Source organism: Phymastichus coffea, unplaced genomic scaffold, assembly GCF_024137745.1.
Source record: "Phymastichus coffea isolate CEN01 unplaced genomic scaffold, Cenicafe_Pcof_1.1 PCOF00014, whole genome shotgun sequence".
NCBI classification, from domain to species: Eukaryota; Metazoa; Arthropoda; class Insecta; order Hymenoptera; family Eulophidae; genus Phymastichus; species Phymastichus coffea.
Genome location: NW_026706825.1, coordinates 3,331,653 through 3,351,724, shown reverse-complemented (window position 1 = coordinate 3,351,724; position 20,072 = coordinate 3,331,653). Strand labels below are relative to the sequence as shown.

Sequence of the window (20,072 nt, the reverse complement as noted above, 5' to 3'; positions counted from 1 at the left end):
AGGGTAACCAGCTCGAGAACTGATGAAATTTGGGTGTAGGAGTTCAGGGTTAGAGCGTGGCAGGGTAACCAGCTCGAGAATTGATGAAATTCGGGAGTAGGAGTTCGGGGTTAGAGCGTGGCCGGGTAACCAGCTCGAGGATTGATGAAATTGAGGTTAAGAGTTTGGGGTTACAGCGTGGCAGAGAAACCAGCTCCAGGGTATATTAAATTCGGGTGCAGGAGTTCGGGGTTACAGCGTGGCCGGGCAACCAGCTCGAGGATCGATGAAATTTGGGTGTAAGAGATCTGGGTTAGAGCGTGGCAGGGTAACCAGCTCGAGGGTTGATGAAATTGGGGTTAAGAGTTTGGGGTTACAGCGTGGCAGGGTAACCAGCTCGACGGTTGATGAAATTGGGGTGTAGGATATACGGGTTAAAGCTTGGCAGGGTAACTAGCTATAGTATTGAAGAAATTTGGGTATAAAAGTTCGGGGTTAGAGAGGGGCAGGGTAACCAGTTCGAGCGTTAAGGAAATTGGGGTTCAGTGTTACGAGTTACGGCGTCGCAGGGTAACCAGCTCGAGGTTTGATGAAATTGGGGTTAAGAGTTTGGGGTTACAGCGTGGCAGAGTAACCAGCTCCAGAGTATATTAAATTCGGGTACAGGAGTTCGGGGTTAGAGCGTGGCAGGGTAACCAGCTCGAGGGTTGATGAAATTGGGGTTAAGAGTTTGGGGTTACAGCGTGGCAGGGTAACCAGCCCGAGGGTTTATTAAATTCGGGTGTAGGAGTTCGAGGTTAGAGCGTGACCGGGCAACCAGCTCGAGGATTGTTGAAATTTGGGTGTAGGCGATCGGGGTTAGAGCGTGGCAGGGTAACCAGGTCGAGTATTGAAGAAATTCGGGTGAAAGAGTTCGGGGTTAGAGCGTGGCAGGGTAACCAGCTCGAGGGTTAAGGAAATTGGGGTTAAGAGTTACAGGTTACAGCGTGGAAGGGTAACCAGCTCGAGGATTGACGAAATTCGGGAGTAGGAGATCGGGGTTAGAGCGTGGCAAGGTAACCAGCTCGAGGGTTGATGAAATTGGGGTTAAGAGTTTGGGTTTACAGCGTGGCAGGGTAACCAGCTCGAGGATTGATGAAATTCGGGAGTAGGAGATCGGGGTTAGAGCGTGGTAAGGTAACCAGTTCGAGGGTTGATGAAATTGGGGTTAAAAGTTTAGGGTTACAGCGTGGCAGGTGTTACGATGGCTGCCTTTTCTCGCGCACGAGCTCCTTTTCTTTACGAGTCACCTTCCAAATAAATAGGGTAACGCTGCAAACGGTTGGTTTAATGGCCATATGATTTCGTTGTATAACTGCTTACTTTAGTACAGTCGAACCTCTGCTACTGCACCCTCCGCAACTGCCCGACCTCTGCCACTGCCCGTTATCTAGCCTCTCTCACTGCCCGATTTATGACTCGAGCGCAGTGCCGTGCGCTCTCGGTCGCTTACCTGGAACCTGCCGGCGGCGCACTTTTATGAGTCTGGCGCCGACGCGTCGCTCTTCAAGATGACTCTTAATGACTTGTAATTTGTGACTTATGATTTACACTCCTTGTAATTTATGACTCTTGTAATTTGTGGGGGGGATATGCACCTAAAGACGCGCTTTGACTTCAGTCTGTATTCGACTTTCGATGCAACACCCTCGTCCTTTTCTCCAGTTTACGTATCTCTCAGTGTCCAAAACAATTTTGTTCAATCGAGTGTACGTTTTGATTGTGTTTTTAAAATCAACTGATTTTCAAGAAGTTTTCAAGATCAACTGGTAAGTTTAGAAGTCTATTTTTACACTATATCTTTTATATTTAGTCTATAAAATAAAATAAGAAAGCAATTTTTTTAAATAAGAAAAAAAACGCTGCCAATCAATTGTCAGTTAGCTTCTTTTATTATATTTTTCGATTCTTATTAATATTTGCGTCAATTTTTTATATATTTGTTTCATTCATTTGAATTTGTACAATAATTTTTCAGATCATGACAGCCAAGAGTTTGAACCTGTGTCAGGTAGCTGAAATAAAGCAGAAGCTGTCCAACAATATCAAGATGGCTCATCTTGCCAAGGAATACAGCGTTTCTCCGCATACTATCAAGAGATTGAGCGAGGGCTTGGACTTGTCTTTGGAGGAACAATCTCCGGGGACCAGAAAACGGCAGGTCAACTTGACAGTGCAGCAAAAAGCTGCTATCGTCGCAGCTCTGGACGCCGGCAAATCAACGCAGAGTTTGGCCCAGCTCTACGGCGTTGACCCGACGACGATCAGAAGAGTGAAATCGCAGAAGCCAGAAATTATGAAGCGCGCCCTGGAATTGGATGACAGCCAGCAGAATAAGGAATGCAAGAGGATCCACGTCGAAGAGAATCCTCGCGACATGGCGCTGTACGAGTGGTTCAAGCAGCAACGTTCATCGGGGACTCCAATCTCGGGCGATGTTCTGAAAGCTAAGGCCTTGGAGCTCAACAAGTTCGTTGGGGCAGCGGCCGATTTCAAGGCCAGCAATGGATGGCTAGAGAAATTCAAGAAGCGCTACCAGATTCGGCAGTTATCTATGCAAGGAGATAAGTTGTCATCCGACAACGTAGCAGCAGAGAATTTCAAGGAGACGCTGCATTCTTACTTGAAAGAGAAAGGATACACCGAGGATGAGGTCTACAACGCCGATGAGACGGGCTTATTTTTCAAGTCCTTGCCGAAGAAAACTCTAGCGGCGGGATACGAGCGGCAACCATCGGGATTGAAGGAGCAGAAAGAACGAGTGACTGTGATGTGCTGCGCCAATGCGTCCGGATCGCATAAAATCACTCCTCTACTCATCGGCAAGTCGAAAAATCCCAGATGTTTTTCGAAGTGCGAGAGAGAGAAACGGCCCGTCAAATACACGAACAGCCGTTCAGCTTGGATAGATCGGAACATATTCTTGGACTGGTTCGAGAATATTTTCGTCAAGGAGGTCCGAGCGCATCATCCGCCGCATCAGAAAATTCTTCTCCTGTTGCACAATGCGCCGTCGCACCCCGCAGCAGCTGAATTAAATTGCATCGCCGAGAACGTTGAAGTGATGTTCCTGCCGCCGAACGTCACCGCTTTGATTCAGCCAATGGATCAGGGCGTCATTGAAAAAATGAAAAAAATGTTCCGGAAAAATTTAGTTAAAGCGCTAGTCCTAGAAGAGGCAACATCGGGAGCAAGCGTCATCGATTTGGCAAAGAAGCAGACGGTAAAGGACTGCTGCTATCGAATTTCTAGTTCGTGGGATGTTATCAACGCCAGAGATCTCCGCAACGCATGGAACAGAATTTTGGGCAAGGACGATTCTCCCTACGAAAAAAGAGCATCGGCTGAAGAAGTTAACTTGTTATTACAACTTCTTAAGGATAGCCCAGCCTTCGCCGACTGCACATTCGAGATGGCCCAAGCATGGATCGAGGAAGATTACACGGATAATGGCTGGCAAAATTTGAACATCCAAGAAATTTTTGAAAGGTATTGTAAAAGTTTTATGTAATTATTTATATGTCATTTACATGTGTTCATAGAAACAAATATGTACTCAAAAAACATTGTATTAATATATTTTTTTTATCTATTATTTTAGAATCACGTCTAATAATCCGGAGAAGTTCGCTGAAGAAGACGAGGAGCCGATCGCAGAAGTCGAAAATATAGAACCAGAGAAAGAAGTTTCCGTTGGAGAGGCCTACGATGCGGCTCTGAAGCTTCGAACATTCTTAGAGCGAACGTGGGATTCGACGAGCGCGCAGATAAGCAATGTGCAAGAAGTCGCCGATTTAATACTAAATATACACAAACCAATGTAATTTGTATGCTGAATGTGTATGTTGATTTTGTACCTTGATTTTATTTGTTGATTTTTTATGTTAATTTTTTATGTTGATTTTCTAAGTTAATTTTTTATGTTGATTTTGTATAATGTACATGATTTTGTTAAAATAAAGCATAGTTAAATTTATTTATAATGTTTTTTTTAACGGAAAATTTGAAAAATTTAAACTTTATGTATGTACCTACAAATATGAATTATCACCTGATATTTTTCTAAATTATAAACAGTACATAATTTTGTTTTCTTTCACTACACTTTTTTTTTTGAGTAAGTTGTATCACACCATTCGAGTAAAATGATTTACTGTGTATAATATAAAACAAAATTATCAGGTGATAATGCAAGCAAAATTTGTAACATTTTCTCCGGGCCCCCCTCGAGACCAGCGCGGCACGCCACTCAATGCCCGTACCTGACGGAGCGCTCTTATTGGCTAACGCCAGAGAGCCCGTAGCGGGCAGTGGCGGAGGGCACCAACTCCCGAGAGCGTGCAGTAGCAGAGGTCCGACTGTATTAGTATTTTCCAATGGGCGCACATACTGACCTTCACGTTATATCACCATAATTATTACTATCGTAATTGGCTATGTTGTGCCGATCACATTGTACTCCTTCATTACCGACTATCCGTAAGTTATATATATACCGGTCACATTGTACTCCTTCATTGCCGACTCTCCGCGGGTTATAGAGTATTGTAGGCCTTCATTGCCAACTACCTGTACGTTTTGAATGCGCCGATCACATTGTACACCTTTATACCGACCGTTCGTAGTGATGGACCGATCACCTGCACTCTACTGAGCAATGTTGCTAACTATCTACACGGTAGAAATCTCTGCTACATACTGATGTGCGGTATGGATTATAAATATATGAATATCAGCTCACCTTATTGCCATCGTCAGCCGTTTATGATTAAACACAGGGGCAGACTTGCCACAAACGGCGATCAACTCAACTGTGATTTCTTTTGGTTTAAGGCCTTTCAAACGAAAATGTTTTATCATCGCTCGAAACTCTCTTTTTTCCATTTTTCAAATAAACCAATAACTTTTTGTTCAACCAACGCTTACAAAAAAAAGACTTAATGAATCGAGCTGAAACTTCATACGATATCTAGTTAGTAGTAATACTTGCTAAAAACATAATGTAAGCGTGACGAGCGCCATCTCTTGGATTTTGTAAAGACTTATTGAATCCCCCTCGTATATACGTGCAAAGTTTCGTTTGTCGCGCTCCCTATTAACTACCCCTACAGCCCTTAGAAATTCCCACTGAATTTTAAGGATATTTTCTTCAGCATTCCCCAGCAGCACAATATTTTTTAGTAAAAGGTGAATTTCCTACTAGATATAAGTAAGTTCTATATGCGTGCCAAGTTTCATTTGTCGCGCCTCCTAATAACCACCTTTGCAGCCCTTAGAAATGCACACTCCCAGCGAATTTCAAAGATATTTATATCAGCATTCCCTAGCAACACAATATTTTTTTATAAAATTTGATTTTTCTACTAGATATAGGTAAACTCTATCTCCGTGCCAAGTTTCGATTGTCGCGCCCTAAATAATCACCCCTACAGCTTTTTGCAATGTCTGCTCATTGCGAATTCAATGTAAATATAGTTATATTTTTTATTACTGAAATTTGTCTAAATATTCCGTTTATTATCAGCCAATTCTTATTTAATTGTCCCCATATTCCATTGTTGGTATATGTTTAATAATGTATAAATATTTTTCAGTGTAATCATACACAGTTGACACACATTACAGTTGAATAACAAATAATATAATTTTTTAAATTATTCGGTATATATTTCCACGTCATTTTTAATTCTAATAAAAGAAACAGTTTTTTTTCTACTTTACGTACGCTACTGCATATTGTTTTTTGTGGTACAGTTAAATAACAAATAATACACTCCTCGCAAAAATTAAGGGAACAAAAAAATTTGTCAAATTTTTGGCTGATTTTCAACAGGCGGTATTTCAGTGAGAAATGGTCGTACAGGAAATAAAAAAATAAAGCTGTTGAAGCTTGAAGACTCTAGTTTTTAGTTTTTTTGGTTAAAAATTTTTTGGAGCTCCGTATTTCATGCAATCCTTATACAATGCGCAAAAAAAATTTTATCCAAATTTTTTTCATTTCGTTTCTTACTCTACGGGCATGGAAAAATTTATTCGAGCTACGCCAATACATAGGTCTTTTAGCCTGTTTATTCAGCTTCACGCTGCTTTTCGCGGAGCTCAATTGCGATCATTTGTCTCCGAGATATCAAACTTTGAATTTTCAAAATTCGATATCTCTGGAACTACTGGTCGCACAGCGAACGGACACCGAATTTCATCATCTGCATAAAATTTCCGATGAAATACTGTCAAACGTTAGTAAAGAGAAAATTTTTTTTCCATCTCTAACATTGAATTGAAAAAAGTGAAAAAAGTGACATTTTCCCCATTTTTGGTTACTTGACTGTATCTTCTGTAATATGGGCGGAAAAGGTACGGTTAAAGAGAAGTTTTACAGACTAATGTCCCTCAAAGAACCCCCTAAATTTTTGGAGCGATCGGTTCAGCGGTTTTTCCGGACGAATTGATCAAAATTTATAAAAAATGAAAGGAACAAGGTTTTTGTTCCTTAACTTGAAGCAAACTTTTTAAAAATCAAAAAATTCCATTTTTTTTTCGTCTGTTTACACAATTTTGTGTCTGTTTACGATTAATTTTTAAAAAAATTGAAAAAAAACAATTTTTTTCAAAAATAAAAAAAAACATTTTAAAAAATAAAAAAAAAATTTTTTCCACTAACTATAAAATATTGTTCTCTAGCGATTGATGACCGATTTACCGCCGGCATTAGCGTTATCCAAATACCACGTGGAAATTGTTCGGTCGGATTTATGCTTCTTTTGTGCTTACGCACGTGTGCGAATGATTTTTGGAAAGAGGAGACCCCGTAGCTCGTCAGCTCCACAGTATTTTACGACTCCAAACTCACTTTCCAAAGTGTGTGTGCGTGCGTGCGTGCGTGCGTGCATGCGTGCGTGCGTGCGTGCGTGCGTGCGTGCGTGCGTGCGTGCGTGCGTGCGTGCGTGCGTGCATGTGTGTGTGTGTGTGTGTTTAGTATCGAGTATTTCCGCCTCTACTCTGAATCACAGCTTGCAATCGCTGCCGCATATTGGAAATGCAATTGCGGATCATCCGCTGAGGAATCTGATGCCAAACTCTTATCAAAGCAATCTCTAATTTAGTTAAATTTCGGAGGTTTGGGTAACTCTGACGCAATCGGCGGCCCAAAATGTCCCAGACCTGCTCAATATGATTGAGATCAGGACTCATTGCAGGATGCCTTAACAACTGAATGCCGTTTCTCTCGAAGAATCGACGAGTGATGTTCGCCGTATGAGGCCTTGCGTTATCCTGCATAAGAATGAATCTTCTCGCGTTTCTCCATATTGGTAACACATGAAGTCTCAGAATCTGGTCGATATAACGCCTGGAATTGAGGTTATCTCGAACAATAACCAAAGGAGTTCGAGATCCTCGTGAAACTCCCGCCCAAACCATTACTAATCCTCCATTGTAAGCGGCTACTGAACGCATCAAGCGTTGTGCATAACGTTCTCCTGTACGGCGCCAAACTCGAGGTCATCTGTTGTTACCATACAGACAAAATCGAGATTCATCTGAGAAAAGAACATTGTTCCAGTTTCTCATGGGCCAGTTCACATGGTTACGAGCATACTGCAAACGAGCTCTACGATGTGCAGCGGTCAACATCAGCCCACGAGCAGCATTTCGAGCACGCAGTCCAGCTTCGTGAAGGCGATTCCTTACTGTTGTTCGAGAAATGTTTCGAGGCGGTCTTGGTTGTTGTCGTTGTCGTTGTTGTTGTTGTCGTAGATGTTGTTGTCGTTGATGTTGACGGTTGGGGAAGTTTTGGGCGATGATGTTTGCTGGAGCTAAAGGTTCTTGAAGGGCGTGTCGAATGATTGCTCGATCGTCTCGGCGAGTCGTCTCTCGATGTTGGCCTTGTCCAGGGCGTCGCTCGAATCAATTTGTTTCCAGGTATCGGTTGTAGGCACGAGACACTACCGAGGGACTGACACCAAGTTATTCACCCACCTGCCGATACCTATACCCCTCCTGAACAAGAGTTACTAGCTGAGCGACTTCTGGGGCAGATCAATGCAGCCTCGGAGGCATTATGAAAAAAATTAATGTTTACGAGAATCAAGCAGCCGTCAAAAAGTTCTTTAGAATTTACGAAAAGAAAAGTAAAAGAAAAGTTTAGTTCTGAAAAAAACTGTTGAGTGGTTTTTTACTAAAAAGTCGAAGAGTTTAGAAAAAAACTGTTTTTTTTTATCACGTTTTGGCTTCACGGAAGACGTTAAAAACTTATCGCGCAGAATTTCACAGACCGAGTAATGGATACGCCTTAGGGGTATTAACTTTGATTTTTTTCAAATCAATTTTTTTTAAGCGTAATTGAGGCTTGAATGTATCCATGACCTAAATGAATCCAAATGAATGACTAATCGATTATTAATTTATTTTCAGTAAAGAAATTGAAAATGTTATTTTTTTTTCAATTAAAAAAAATTTTTTTTTTCAAGAACCATATTTTATAGTCAGTGGGAAATTGAAAAAAAATTTTTTTTTATTTTTGAAACATTTTTTTGATTTTTGAAACGTTTTTTTTTGAAAAATTTTTTTAGTTTTTTGAAAAAATTTTTTTTATTTTTGAAAAAAAATGTTTTTGTTTTCCATTTTTTTCAAAATTAATCGTAAACAGACATAAAATTGTGTAAACAGACAAAAAAAATGGAATTTTTTGATTTTTAAAAAGTTTGTTACGAGGCGCTTCACACCTCTCATCAAATAAGATGCGACGAGTGTCAGGAGACACACACACGCATGCGACCAGCGAAGCCGAGAGAGAGAGCCGCTTCCCCCGAAATTATCCGAATGCGGACACGTGACCCGAGGTCACAAATTCGAGGCCTCGCGGCAATCAATGAAGAAAGCTCGAGGCTTTTTCGTGCGTGCATTCATGCTGCGCGTGTCACTTCACCACTCCCGTGCTCAAACGACACGCGCCGCCGTAGCTAAGACGATTGACACCCTCGGGGGGAGGTATCTAGCAGGCCTGCATCCAGGTTCTCGTGCGGCGGGAAACCCCTCCAGAGAAAGCGTGTTCCTGGAGGTAAACCTCTGCGTGCGAAGGTCCGAGAAACCACGAGCGACGGAACATCACTTTACCTCGGCTACCCGAGTAGCCTCCGTAAGTAATATATCCTTGCTTGCTCTCTCTCTCTCTTCGCGCGAGCGATTTTAGGAAGTTACTTCCTACGAGAGTAACTTCCGTAGCCTAGCGACGGCTACTGTACTAGGCAGTTGACTAAATAAACTCCAGAGAGTATAAACTGTACTGTACTCCGTACTTTATTTCGACGTGAGACCTTGACCACCTCTCTCTATTTCGCCCAGGCGACGACGGGAGACCTACGCCGCCTCCGCGGGGTATATTTGACCTTCAGTCAAATACCATTACCTGAGACTAGCCCGGAGCTAGAGCCCGTCGTGACGATAAGGTGGCCCTTTTCTCTGGCAAGGAAGTTAAGGGCAAGTAAAGGGGCTACCAGCCTTATCACCAGTTTGCTTCAAGTTAAGGAACAAAAACCTTGTTCCTTTAATTTTTTATAAATTTTGATCAATTCGTCCGGAAAAACCGCTGAACCGATCGCTCCAAAAATTTAGGGGGTTCTTTGGGGGACATTAGACTGTAAAATTTCTCTTTAACCGTACCTTTTCCGCCCATATTACAGAAGATACAGTCAAGTAACCAAAAATGGGGAAAATGTTACTTTTTTTCACTTTTTTCAATTTAATGTTAGAGATGGAAAAAAATTTTTCTCTTTACTAACGTTCGACTGTATTTCATCGGAAATTTTATGCAGATGATGAAATTCGGTGTCCGCTCGCTGTGCGACCAGTAGTTCCAGAGATATCGAATTTTGAAAATTCAAAGTTTGATATCTCGGAGACAAATGATCGCAATTGAGCTCCGCGAAAAGCAGCGTGAAGCTGAATAAACAGGCTAAATGACCTATGTATTGGCGTAGCTCGAATAAATTTTTCCATGCCCGTAGAGTAAGAAACGAAATGAAAAAAATTTGGATAAAATTTTTTTTGCGCTTTATATAAGGATTGCATGAAATACGGAGCTCCAAAAAATTTTTAACCAAAAAAAACTACAAACTAGAGTCTTCAAGCTTCAACAGCTTTATGTTTTTATTTCCTGTACAACCATTTCTCACTGAAATACCGCCTGTTGAAAAACAGCCAAAAATTTAACAAATTTTTTTGTTCCCTTAATTTTTGCGAGGAGTGTATAATTTTTTAAATTATTCGGTATATATTTTCACGGCATTTTTAATTCAAATAAAAGAAACAGTTTTTTTCCACTTTATGTACGCTACTGCCTATCGTTTTTTGTGGTACAGTTTAATAAAAAAATAATATAATTTTTTAAATTATTCCGTATATATTTTCACGTTATGTTTAAATTTTTTAGGATAATATCGTTATATTGGTATTTCAATTTTCATAGTCAATTGTATTTAGTAACGGTACTGCATTATTTTCAATATAATTTATTCGAACATAATTTTTTAAATGTTTAAGACATAATTTTCAAATAAATTTATCCGGTATGTTTGTTTTTACAGGTTTTTCTCGTTTGCTTTTATATTTTGTTCTTAATAATTCTTCTTCATTGTCTGTATCAACATATGACTTGTCCAGACAGTCTACGTGACAAAATCGTTGACATATTCCACATTTTATAGAAGCACCGTTTTTAAAAGCACTATTAAAACAATTTGTACAAATCGATGCCATATCCTCGGACAGTAACAGTTCATGAGCCACTTCCTCAGCAAAATCTTTAGGATAAAATTTCGTACATATATCATCTCCACGTATTAAAAATTTGAGATAGAACATTACATAAATTCACAACTGTTTGGATCATTGATAGGTTGATATGGTCTTCTGTCAACTTTTGTAATGGCCTATTCAATCTTACTCAGCTTAGAAAAACTTGAAAAAGGATTGCAAACTTTCACGAAAGTCTGAAACGCTTGGATAACTTTTTCTTCATCATTACCATTTTCATATTGATCTAATATGGCTAAAGTTTCTTTTTCTACGTTTTCCACTAATAAACGCCAATGATGAAGATATATGTAAGGCATCAAAATAACTTTTCCCAGAAGACTTTGCGTATTACAAATTTTACGTTTTTTATTGATTCTTCTGTCGGAAGCATCTCCCAGAATCATGTAAGTGTCGTCAGTGGGTATGTAAGTACATTGTTTCCAATTTTTTATAATCGAACCTATAGTAATAGCCATGTAAGCATCAATAATCAAACCACTGATCCAATTGTCTCCATTTAGAGATGAAAATTGCTTTGACGTTATTTCAATTTCATCATAAGATAGATGCTAACGATTTAAATTTGGCGACTGTAATTGTAGACGAATTTGGCTTAAAATAATATATTCGTTCTTTTATAATGTTATTTCAAAATCTCTCTAGCTACATATGAGAACAGTTATGATATTCATCTATTAACTGTCTATATGGGATCTTTTCTAATCTGCAAAAGATTATCTATTGTTTCATTAATTTTTTGCTTACGTTGCCTTGTTCCATGGTTCTTTTTATATCATCAGTACAGGTGATACTTTCAGGCATAATACATACAAAATTATCATTTTCTTTTAAATTTTGTAAATTTTCTTGGTAATCTATTGTAAGAAGACTCATATCTGTAGTCGATACCACTGATCTTGCTGTTATATCATTATTTAAGTAAATTATTTTGTTATCGGGTTCATCAATACTCATCATGGCAGCTTCTAATAATAACAAGTCTTTGTTGTTATCAGTATTTTTTTGTTAATTCGTCTACTTGCTGATCTTTCCATGTAACTCTCTTTTTTTTAATAATAATTTTTTTATCTTCTATTGATTTTCCCTTTTTTGCTGTAGTTCTTTTAAATTCTGTTGCTATTATTTTATTATAATTCGTCAATTTTTCTTTTGCATATGAACGACCTTCCAATAGAGATGTCTTTATTCGTTTGGTGTTTACACCATTCTTTACTAGAGCGGCAGTCTGTTGCCTATCCAATCTTTTAGCCAAACATGCATCAAGAAGAGCGCCTGGATACTTGTATTTTCGACTGGATGACTTCGTTCCTTTTGTATTTATGCCAATCTCTACCACAGCTGCAGTATTTTGCCTATCTGCATCCAAAATTACACATATTTTCGAATAATTCATCAACATTTATAAGTTTTCTGGATAAAACAAGCAATCCAATACAATCGAGAAAGATATTTTGAACATCTGTTTGCACTTTTTTGTCGTCTGTTTTATTATGTACAATTTTTTTATAATTCTCTTTAATTGAACGAGATACTAAATGGACGAAATGAGAATAACATATTTTAATATGTATTAATTCTTTAGGCAACTCTGGACCTTTGTACCTTCACTACAAAACTTCTATAACACATTGTTTTATTGTACTAGCGTCATATTGTCCCATTCCTTTATTAGAGAATGTATAAACACCCAAGACCAATCGGAAACTATACATTTAAAGAATGGTCGTTGGTGTGATACTTTCATTACAAAGTATTTGTATTCTTTTAGCCATGCACTAATCGATAGAATTCCATGTTCTGACGTGTCATGTGTGTCTGTTTATTTCGACATCATGTATGACTAATAATCAATAATAATATATTCTATTGCAAGTCATATCTTGCGGTTTACGCACAATAGAACCAGTTGCATCTATATAAAGTATTACATTTTTACATTTTTGAGAGAGAGAGAGAGAGAGAGAGAGAGAGAGAGAGAGAGAGAACTCATGTTTGATCACCAGTTATGACCCTTTGAAGCAAACTTGGATCGTTAAAGTTCAGAAGTTTTGGAATGAATTTTGCTGCCACCCGTTTCATGCCCAAAACATTTGAAAAAATGTTATGACATGAGCAAATTGATATGCCAACTTCATCAGCAACTTCTCTAATTGTGATTCGGCGATCATTCAGAACCATTTTTTCCACTTTTTTCACATTTTCATCGATTGTTGGCGTGCTGGATCAACCGGAGCATTCGTCATCTTGAAAGTTTTCGCGGCAATCTTGGAAACGCTTATACCACTCGTAAACACTTGTATTTTTCATAGCAGACTCACCATAGGCTTTTTGTAACATTTCACACACTTTGTTACACTTTATTTCATTTTTTACGCAAAATTTAATACAAATTCTTTGATCCATTTCTTTTAAAAAACGAAAATCGCCGAACTCATAAAAACACGTCAAACCTTAGCGACTACCGCAGACAGAGTAAACAGTGAATATAGCTGAAAATTTTATCATACTTCAGGGGCATGTATACCAACACAATAAAAAAAAATTTTGACAATTAGACTCTCCAGACCCGCGAAATTTAAAAATTCCGGGTATTTTTTGAACACACCTCGTATACTAGATAATTTTTCTACACTGACTTGTTATCGCAACAATATCAGGAAATTTACCGAAACAGTCATATTCGAAACACGGCAAGGGTAGCCCTATGGTAAGGCGGTCCTCAATAATTTTTTTAAATGTTCGTATAAGCAATATTCTTAGAATAAAAAGTATTTTATTCGACAATTTTTGCTCACTGACTTGTTACCATAAAAAAATTGTATTTTATGTCAGCTGGGTACATGAAAGCATGCACAGATGGTATTTCCAGGGGTTCCAGCAATTAATATTTTTTTAGATGCTTGTAACAGTCTCTACTGTAATTGAAATAGACTCTGGACTCATTATTCTTGTCTAATTAAATACTACTAAGAATATACTCGTCAGTACATTGTAGAACATATGTGGACTCCAGCAAGGGTGGTTTTAGGGGATTGTTATTCATTTATGATGGTACTAACTTCGTATTTGTCATTATGACATTATATAGATGCCATATATCATGTTAGATATGAAATTTCTTTTTCCATTTTTGGTTGACGCGTAATGTTTCAAACTTCAGACACATTTCAACCTTGTATTGAAGTCAAGGTCAAATTATGTTAATACCAATTTCTTTTTGCAAATAGCAATTATTATTAATGAATAGCGTTCAAGAAATGTTACATTAAGCTTTAAAAAATCTATCAGTCACGATGAGATATCAACTTGGGTACCATTATGTGTATATATATCGATTACGCCCTTAAAATCCATGAAATCCCTACTTATATAAATCAACTTTTGACCTCTGTTATCTCGATGGTCTTTGGATAAGAAAATTTTTAAAGGTTATATTCTTATCACTCATTCCAAGGGCTATGTCCTTCGTTTCAAAAAAATTCCTAATATTTCTCAAAATCGACGAAAATCATTAATTTTTTTTTTTTTTCAAAAACTTACAATTTCTTTATATAAAGAATAAAAGTTTTTGGAGCTTTGTGCGCATGGAGACTTATTTTACACATCAAGAGCTATTTAAATCCAAAGTCCGACTTTAACCAAGAGCTATTTCCCTAACATAACGATCGGGTCAGAGCTCCGTTATAATCCTTACGACGTCCGCCCCTCCCCGGAACTAACAATGATTTCACTTCATTCGTCACACTCCCAATAATCGCATGCTGAGTCTCGCTCGACATCGTCCCACGCCACTCGCATTCAGAACACACGGGAACTTCTGTAGAAACCAACTTGTCATGCGACCACATCGAATGTAGCCGCATAACCCTGCATGCCCACTGCAAGCCCTCCAACGGACCCGGGAATCCTGCCCGCAAAAAGGCAGGCGGTGATAACTCGTTCGCAAGCTCAAACCTACGTGGAGGGTCCCTCCGACTCGTAGGTATCGTCCCTCCGTGATCCACCGTATCCCTTTGCTTTAGCGCGCCTTCCTGACTATGCACAGCCAGCTCGCCCCTCAACTGAGCCTCACATGGCCACCCTGAGTCCAGCGCATCTCCCAACTCAATACTGGTACCACCTCTTGACGCTCCTCTTGAGGTGTCCTCTTGACTCGTTCTCAAAGAGGTCAAAGAGATCCTCGTGGTCCAAGCGGTGGCACAATTGCTGCCCGAAGTCTTTTGCAAACTCCGTGAAGTCCTCCCATTCACCGTCATTATTGATTAACCATACCTCGGCTCGTGCGGTGAACACCGTACTATTATTAAATTTTATAGAGGAAGTTAGTATTGCACTAGAAGTGAAAATATTTTACAATATCATCTGAAAGTCAAATCGGGAAACAATAGTTACTTCTTGAATTACTAATTGATCAATGTTGATTAGTTAGGATATGATAATACTCAGGTATTTAGAGTCACTGAATTCAAATCTGATGTCGGTTTAAACATACCAGATTTCGATCAAGGTCATTTGGAGATTAAATCGTAAATATTTTTGATTTTCAATAAGTTTAGGACATCTACAAGTTTTACATGTCGCTGAATCCGAATGTGGGGTTCGTTGAAGTGACAAACGACGTAGTTATGGATAAATTGATATTAGAATAAATGAGATATTGTCACACAAAGATAAGAAGATTGGGCGTACTAACAAATAATGTTAGCAGTAAATGCAGATGGTAATTATTTGCACTTTTTATTGATAATTTTACATATTATATTATGATAGCAACGACAATCTTTTACTTTTGTTCTTCAAGAAAAAATACAATTATACTTCAAAAATGATAATATAAAAATTATAATATAAAAATTATAAGTATAAAATTTCAATTATACAAGAAACCACAGTTTGAAACAAATTTTTCCGTAAATACATTGTTTGACACTCCAACGGACTCCAGATTCGGATTCAGCAACACGTAAAACTTGTGGATGTACTAATCTTATAAAAAAATTAAAAAATATTCGCCAATTAACCTTTAAATGATCTTGATCGAGGCCTGGTAGGATTAAACGGACATCAGACTTGGATTCAGTGACTCGAAATACCTGAGTATTATCATTTCCTCACAAATCAACATTGATCAATTAGTAATTCAAGAAATAACTATTTTTTCCCAATTTAACTTTTAAATAACATTGTAAAATATTTTTACCTAGAGTGAAATACTATATTCCTATATAACATTAAACGTGGAATTCATTTCTGGCATAAAAATACGTAAAATCACAATTAAATTACAGCCGATTTTTTTTAATTCTTTAAGAAACTAATAAATCTCTTGATTGTTTTTTTGTTGGTTTGTTATTAGTTTGAGCCATCATATTGGAGCCACATTGCAGAAGAAAGTAGAGTATAAGGCGAACATTTTAAGCCCATCCATGATTTTTTTTGTGATCTAAAATTTCAGACAGAACCATTATCCATTTGGTGGTGTGTGTGTGTGCGTGCGTGCATGTGTGTATGTAAGCTATTTGAATCAGCTCAGGAACACTGGATGATGGTTTTTATTTAAACTTTACACAACTCTATATATATGGAGGTCGTCATTTTTCTAAATTTTTATAGCAAAATATTAATTAAATCAAATGTTATAAACTTTAAAAAAAAGTCATAAAAGTATTTCAAAGTTATTTAGGTTCAGTACAAATCATGTTCTGACTTGAATTTAATTTTGAGAAAATATGACACTTTTCTGTTAAGAGTTGTGATAATTAAATAATAATAACAGTTACATAAAAGTGACTTATTAACTTTTGATACTACTTCATACGAATACACTGTACGAAGCTATTGCACTTTTGCAGATTTAATATCCTATTATGTCGCGACTACGTAGCCGTGACGTGTAGTTTTAGAATATGTATGATCATTCATTTATTAGTAATTATTATTAGACAGGAACTTACCTGGGTTATTATTTCGAGTTAAGTTGGCTGTTTAGCTCTATCTTGATAAAGTATATATGAGGTTGGTCGGTAATGATGCACGAACACTCGATTCAAGTAATTATTTATTTATTCAAAGACAGAAATGGTTTCTCAAAAATAATAATAGGTGAATTATACGTTATTCGGCTGTCGCGCGTCGCGAATCAGCCCGTAAGAACTTTAACAAATTTTAATGTTATTGAGTAGTCGCGCGTCGCGAATCAACTGCCGAAAAATCGAATATTCTGTTTTTATATTGACTCTTTGGCCCATATTAATGTGTTGAGTAATCAAAAAATCAAAATGTCGGGCGCCCCAAATTTTCGGACTACTCATCTTTTAATTTCGCTGAGTTTGTATTTTGTAAAAAATGCCGTTCGTCGTTTATACATTATTTCGTTTTTTAATTGATTGCTGATGAAATCAAAATGAAGAAATAGTTACGTCTCGGGACGTAACACCTCCGTGGCTAGATCGTTGTATATCGGTGTGATATCAACGCAAAATAAACAGAGAGAAATGAGAGAGAGAGAAAAAAAAAAAATAAATAAATAAATGTGCGTTACTCTTAGTTATTCGGCAATCGATTGAAAACGCTTTAATTTTACCTTAATAGTACTTTTAATGTTACGCGGACAATAATACTCCGTATCACGGTATAGTAGAGCTTCATTTCAGGATTCGATATGTATATATATAACGGATTTGTGTTTTTAACTAATGTAATTCTAATGTGAAAATTGGGATGTGTTGCTTCTTTCTGGTGGAAATTTCTTTAGGAGTAGGGACGGGTGGTGTGGTGTTTGAGGTCTGATTCGTGAATGGGGTTATTGCTTGTGGGTTCTCATTTTTTTGTTTGTCTATTACTATTTCATCCAATGTATATTCTTCCTCTTTCGATGGAGTTTGGTTTCTCTGTTTGAGTAGTAGTTTGTTTAGTGCCACCAGTAATTGTGTTATTGAACTAAATATGGCTCCTAGCAAATATGCAGAAATTCCATATATAGAGTGTAGAGTATAGCCTCTGATTATTACATTGATTAAACTTTTACCGCATTGAAATATAATGGCGGTCATTATGATGGCAGAACTTATAGAACCAAATTTAGTTAGTTTGGTGATGAACTTATTCCATGTGCTTCCAGCGATGTTGGTTAATGTTTGTTCTGTCAGTATTAGGTTTGATACTAATCCTCCCTCTACACTTTCGTCGCCTCGCATACTTCTCGCGATTACGTTGAGGAGTGATGCTTTCTCCATGGGAAAGAGGATGTGATTTTGTAGTTTTTGTAGGTCTTCTTGGAAGTAGATCCCACTGGTTGCCAATGATTCTAGTTCCGTCGGTTTCCATGTTATTTTGGTGGTCGGTTTCAAGGTCAGAACTGCGTTGGTTGTTCTTCTCGGAGTTGGTGTCAAATTTATCCATTCGTTTCCTATTTTGTAGTATTGGGGAATGATTGTGTTGCAGTTTATTTCTGTTCCTGTTTTCATTAAGATGTGTGTTTTTGGTGTGAGGTAAAATGTTTCGTTTCTTGAAATGACTGGAAGTTGCGAGAAACATTTGTCTGTATGAAGTAGTTGAACTTCTGTAGGCGTACATTGTATAATATGTACGGCTTCCCCTGCCAGGCGAGCTATGTACCCGGGCTTCTCCATGATGTTGTACGCAAATTCATCTGGTGAGAGGGATGCCAGGGATAAGGAGTTATATAGGACTTTCCTTTCCAATTCACATTTTTGTTGCAATATATCTATATAGAGGCTTTTTGTTTCGACCCTGAAATGCTTTTCTACATACACAAATTTGCTATTGAAGTACGTGAATAGATCATAGCTAAGTATCCCTTGCTTCGTTTGAATATCATTGTCGTACAAAATATTGAATTGGGTTCGTTCATATATAAAAAGTTTTGGATGTTCAGTTGTTATTAAGATTCTGTTGCAAAAACTCATGTTCCCTCTAGTTGACAATGCAAAGGATACTTCGTTCGTACTTATGCTAAAAATGGTTTCATGATCGGGTGAGCTTATTTTAGTGACCGTTCCCCTATACAGTATATCGTATTAATTTTTGAAACAGTCTTCGTGCGGTAGTAATGACCAAAAGGTGTAACCTCTTTCCATATCGATACAATGTTGGTCCGAAAACTTACATACTGTACCCGAATTTAATCTTAATCTATCATTGTTTAATTCGACTGCTGCATAGCTTTCTAACAAGGTTATTTTTATAAGTCCCTGTACGAGAACAACGCTCCACGTACCAAATCGGTCGGCGTAGGCTGCTCCTGAACAAGTTTTACCCTTAACGTTTCCTGCTAGATCTAAACCTACACTTTTTGTCGAGTTAATCCTTAGGTCGGCTATTGTGTGTGCGTTATCATATTTGAAAATACCCGTATCATGTATAGCTTTACAGTTGTCTTGTAATATTTCGTAAATGTATTCTTGGATTGCATTTTCGGTTGGTCCTAAATGACTAAACATACCGCAATGAAAAATTGTTCGCCTTATTTCTATTTTACATTGTATAATTTTCATTGATTTGAATTCCGTTTTTTGTAATAATTCGATAGTGGCTTGTGTGTTATTTACTTGAATTTCTTGAAAATTGCATTCCCCTGCATCCAAGAGTGAGTATGTTGTAATGGTAGGGTTCGTTGAGCCGCAATTGAAGCCAATAAGTCCTTTGCTTGTTGAAAAGAAGGTGATTATGATTAAGATAGTCATTGATTGTTGCGCCATTGTGTTTCCTGGAAATAGAATAAGGTTACTATGCTTGTTTTGCTACGCTTAATTTATTGGCATGAATTGTTTTTGGTTTTCCATTGTAATCGATTACAACACTGCCTTTTTCAGTTATTTTTAATACTTCAAAAGGTCCTAAATATTTATTTTTCTCTAATTTCCCCGGTTTTGGTTCTTTCATGAACCATACTTTATCTCCAATTTTAAAATTTACTGGATTTGTAAATCAGTCATAATAATTTTTTGATTTTTGTTTTGAGATTATTAGATTTTCTCTAGCCATGTGTGATATTATATTCATGTTTTTTATTAAATTCTCTAGGTATCCATTGAAACTTGGTAATTGTTCGGATTTTTTTAATGGTACGCTAGATGGTAATTTAGCTGGAAAAGCAAAAACTAATTCATGTGGTGTTAAATTGTGACTAGTGTGTATGCTGGTGTTGTAATTGAATTGGGCCAACTCTAGGAGTTCGTCCCAATCACATTTTTTTGATGTAAATTGTTTGATGTATT

The 20,072-nt window shown here is 37.6% G+C and overlaps 2 protein-coding genes across 8 annotated transcripts in view; one reads left to right on the top strand and one right to left on the bottom strand.

The window, feature by feature from the left end:
* The window catches only part of LOC131674343 (ephrin type-B receptor 1-B), an 819,189-nt gene that overhangs the window by 783,743 nt on the left and 15,374 nt on the right, over positions 1–20,072 (bottom strand). The window lies entirely within an intron of this gene.
* Positions 2,000–3,842, top strand: LOC131673985 (jerky protein homolog-like). Its single transcript, XM_058952400.1, has 2 exons — positions 2,000–3,507; positions 3,620–3,842. Exons 1-2 carry the CDS (start codon positions 2,000–2,002, stop codon positions 3,840–3,842), a joined length of 1,731 nt encoding a protein of 576 aa, XP_058808383.1.

Coding starts and splice junctions, on each gene's coding strand:
- LOC131673985 (XM_058952400.1), top strand. CDS start 2,000: ATGACAGCCAAGAGTTTGAACCTGTGTCAGGTAGCTGAAATAAAGCAG. Junction 3,508..3,619: donor ATCCAAGAAATTTTTGAAAG/GTATTGTAAAAG, acceptor CTATTATTTTAG/AATCACGTCTAATAATCCGG.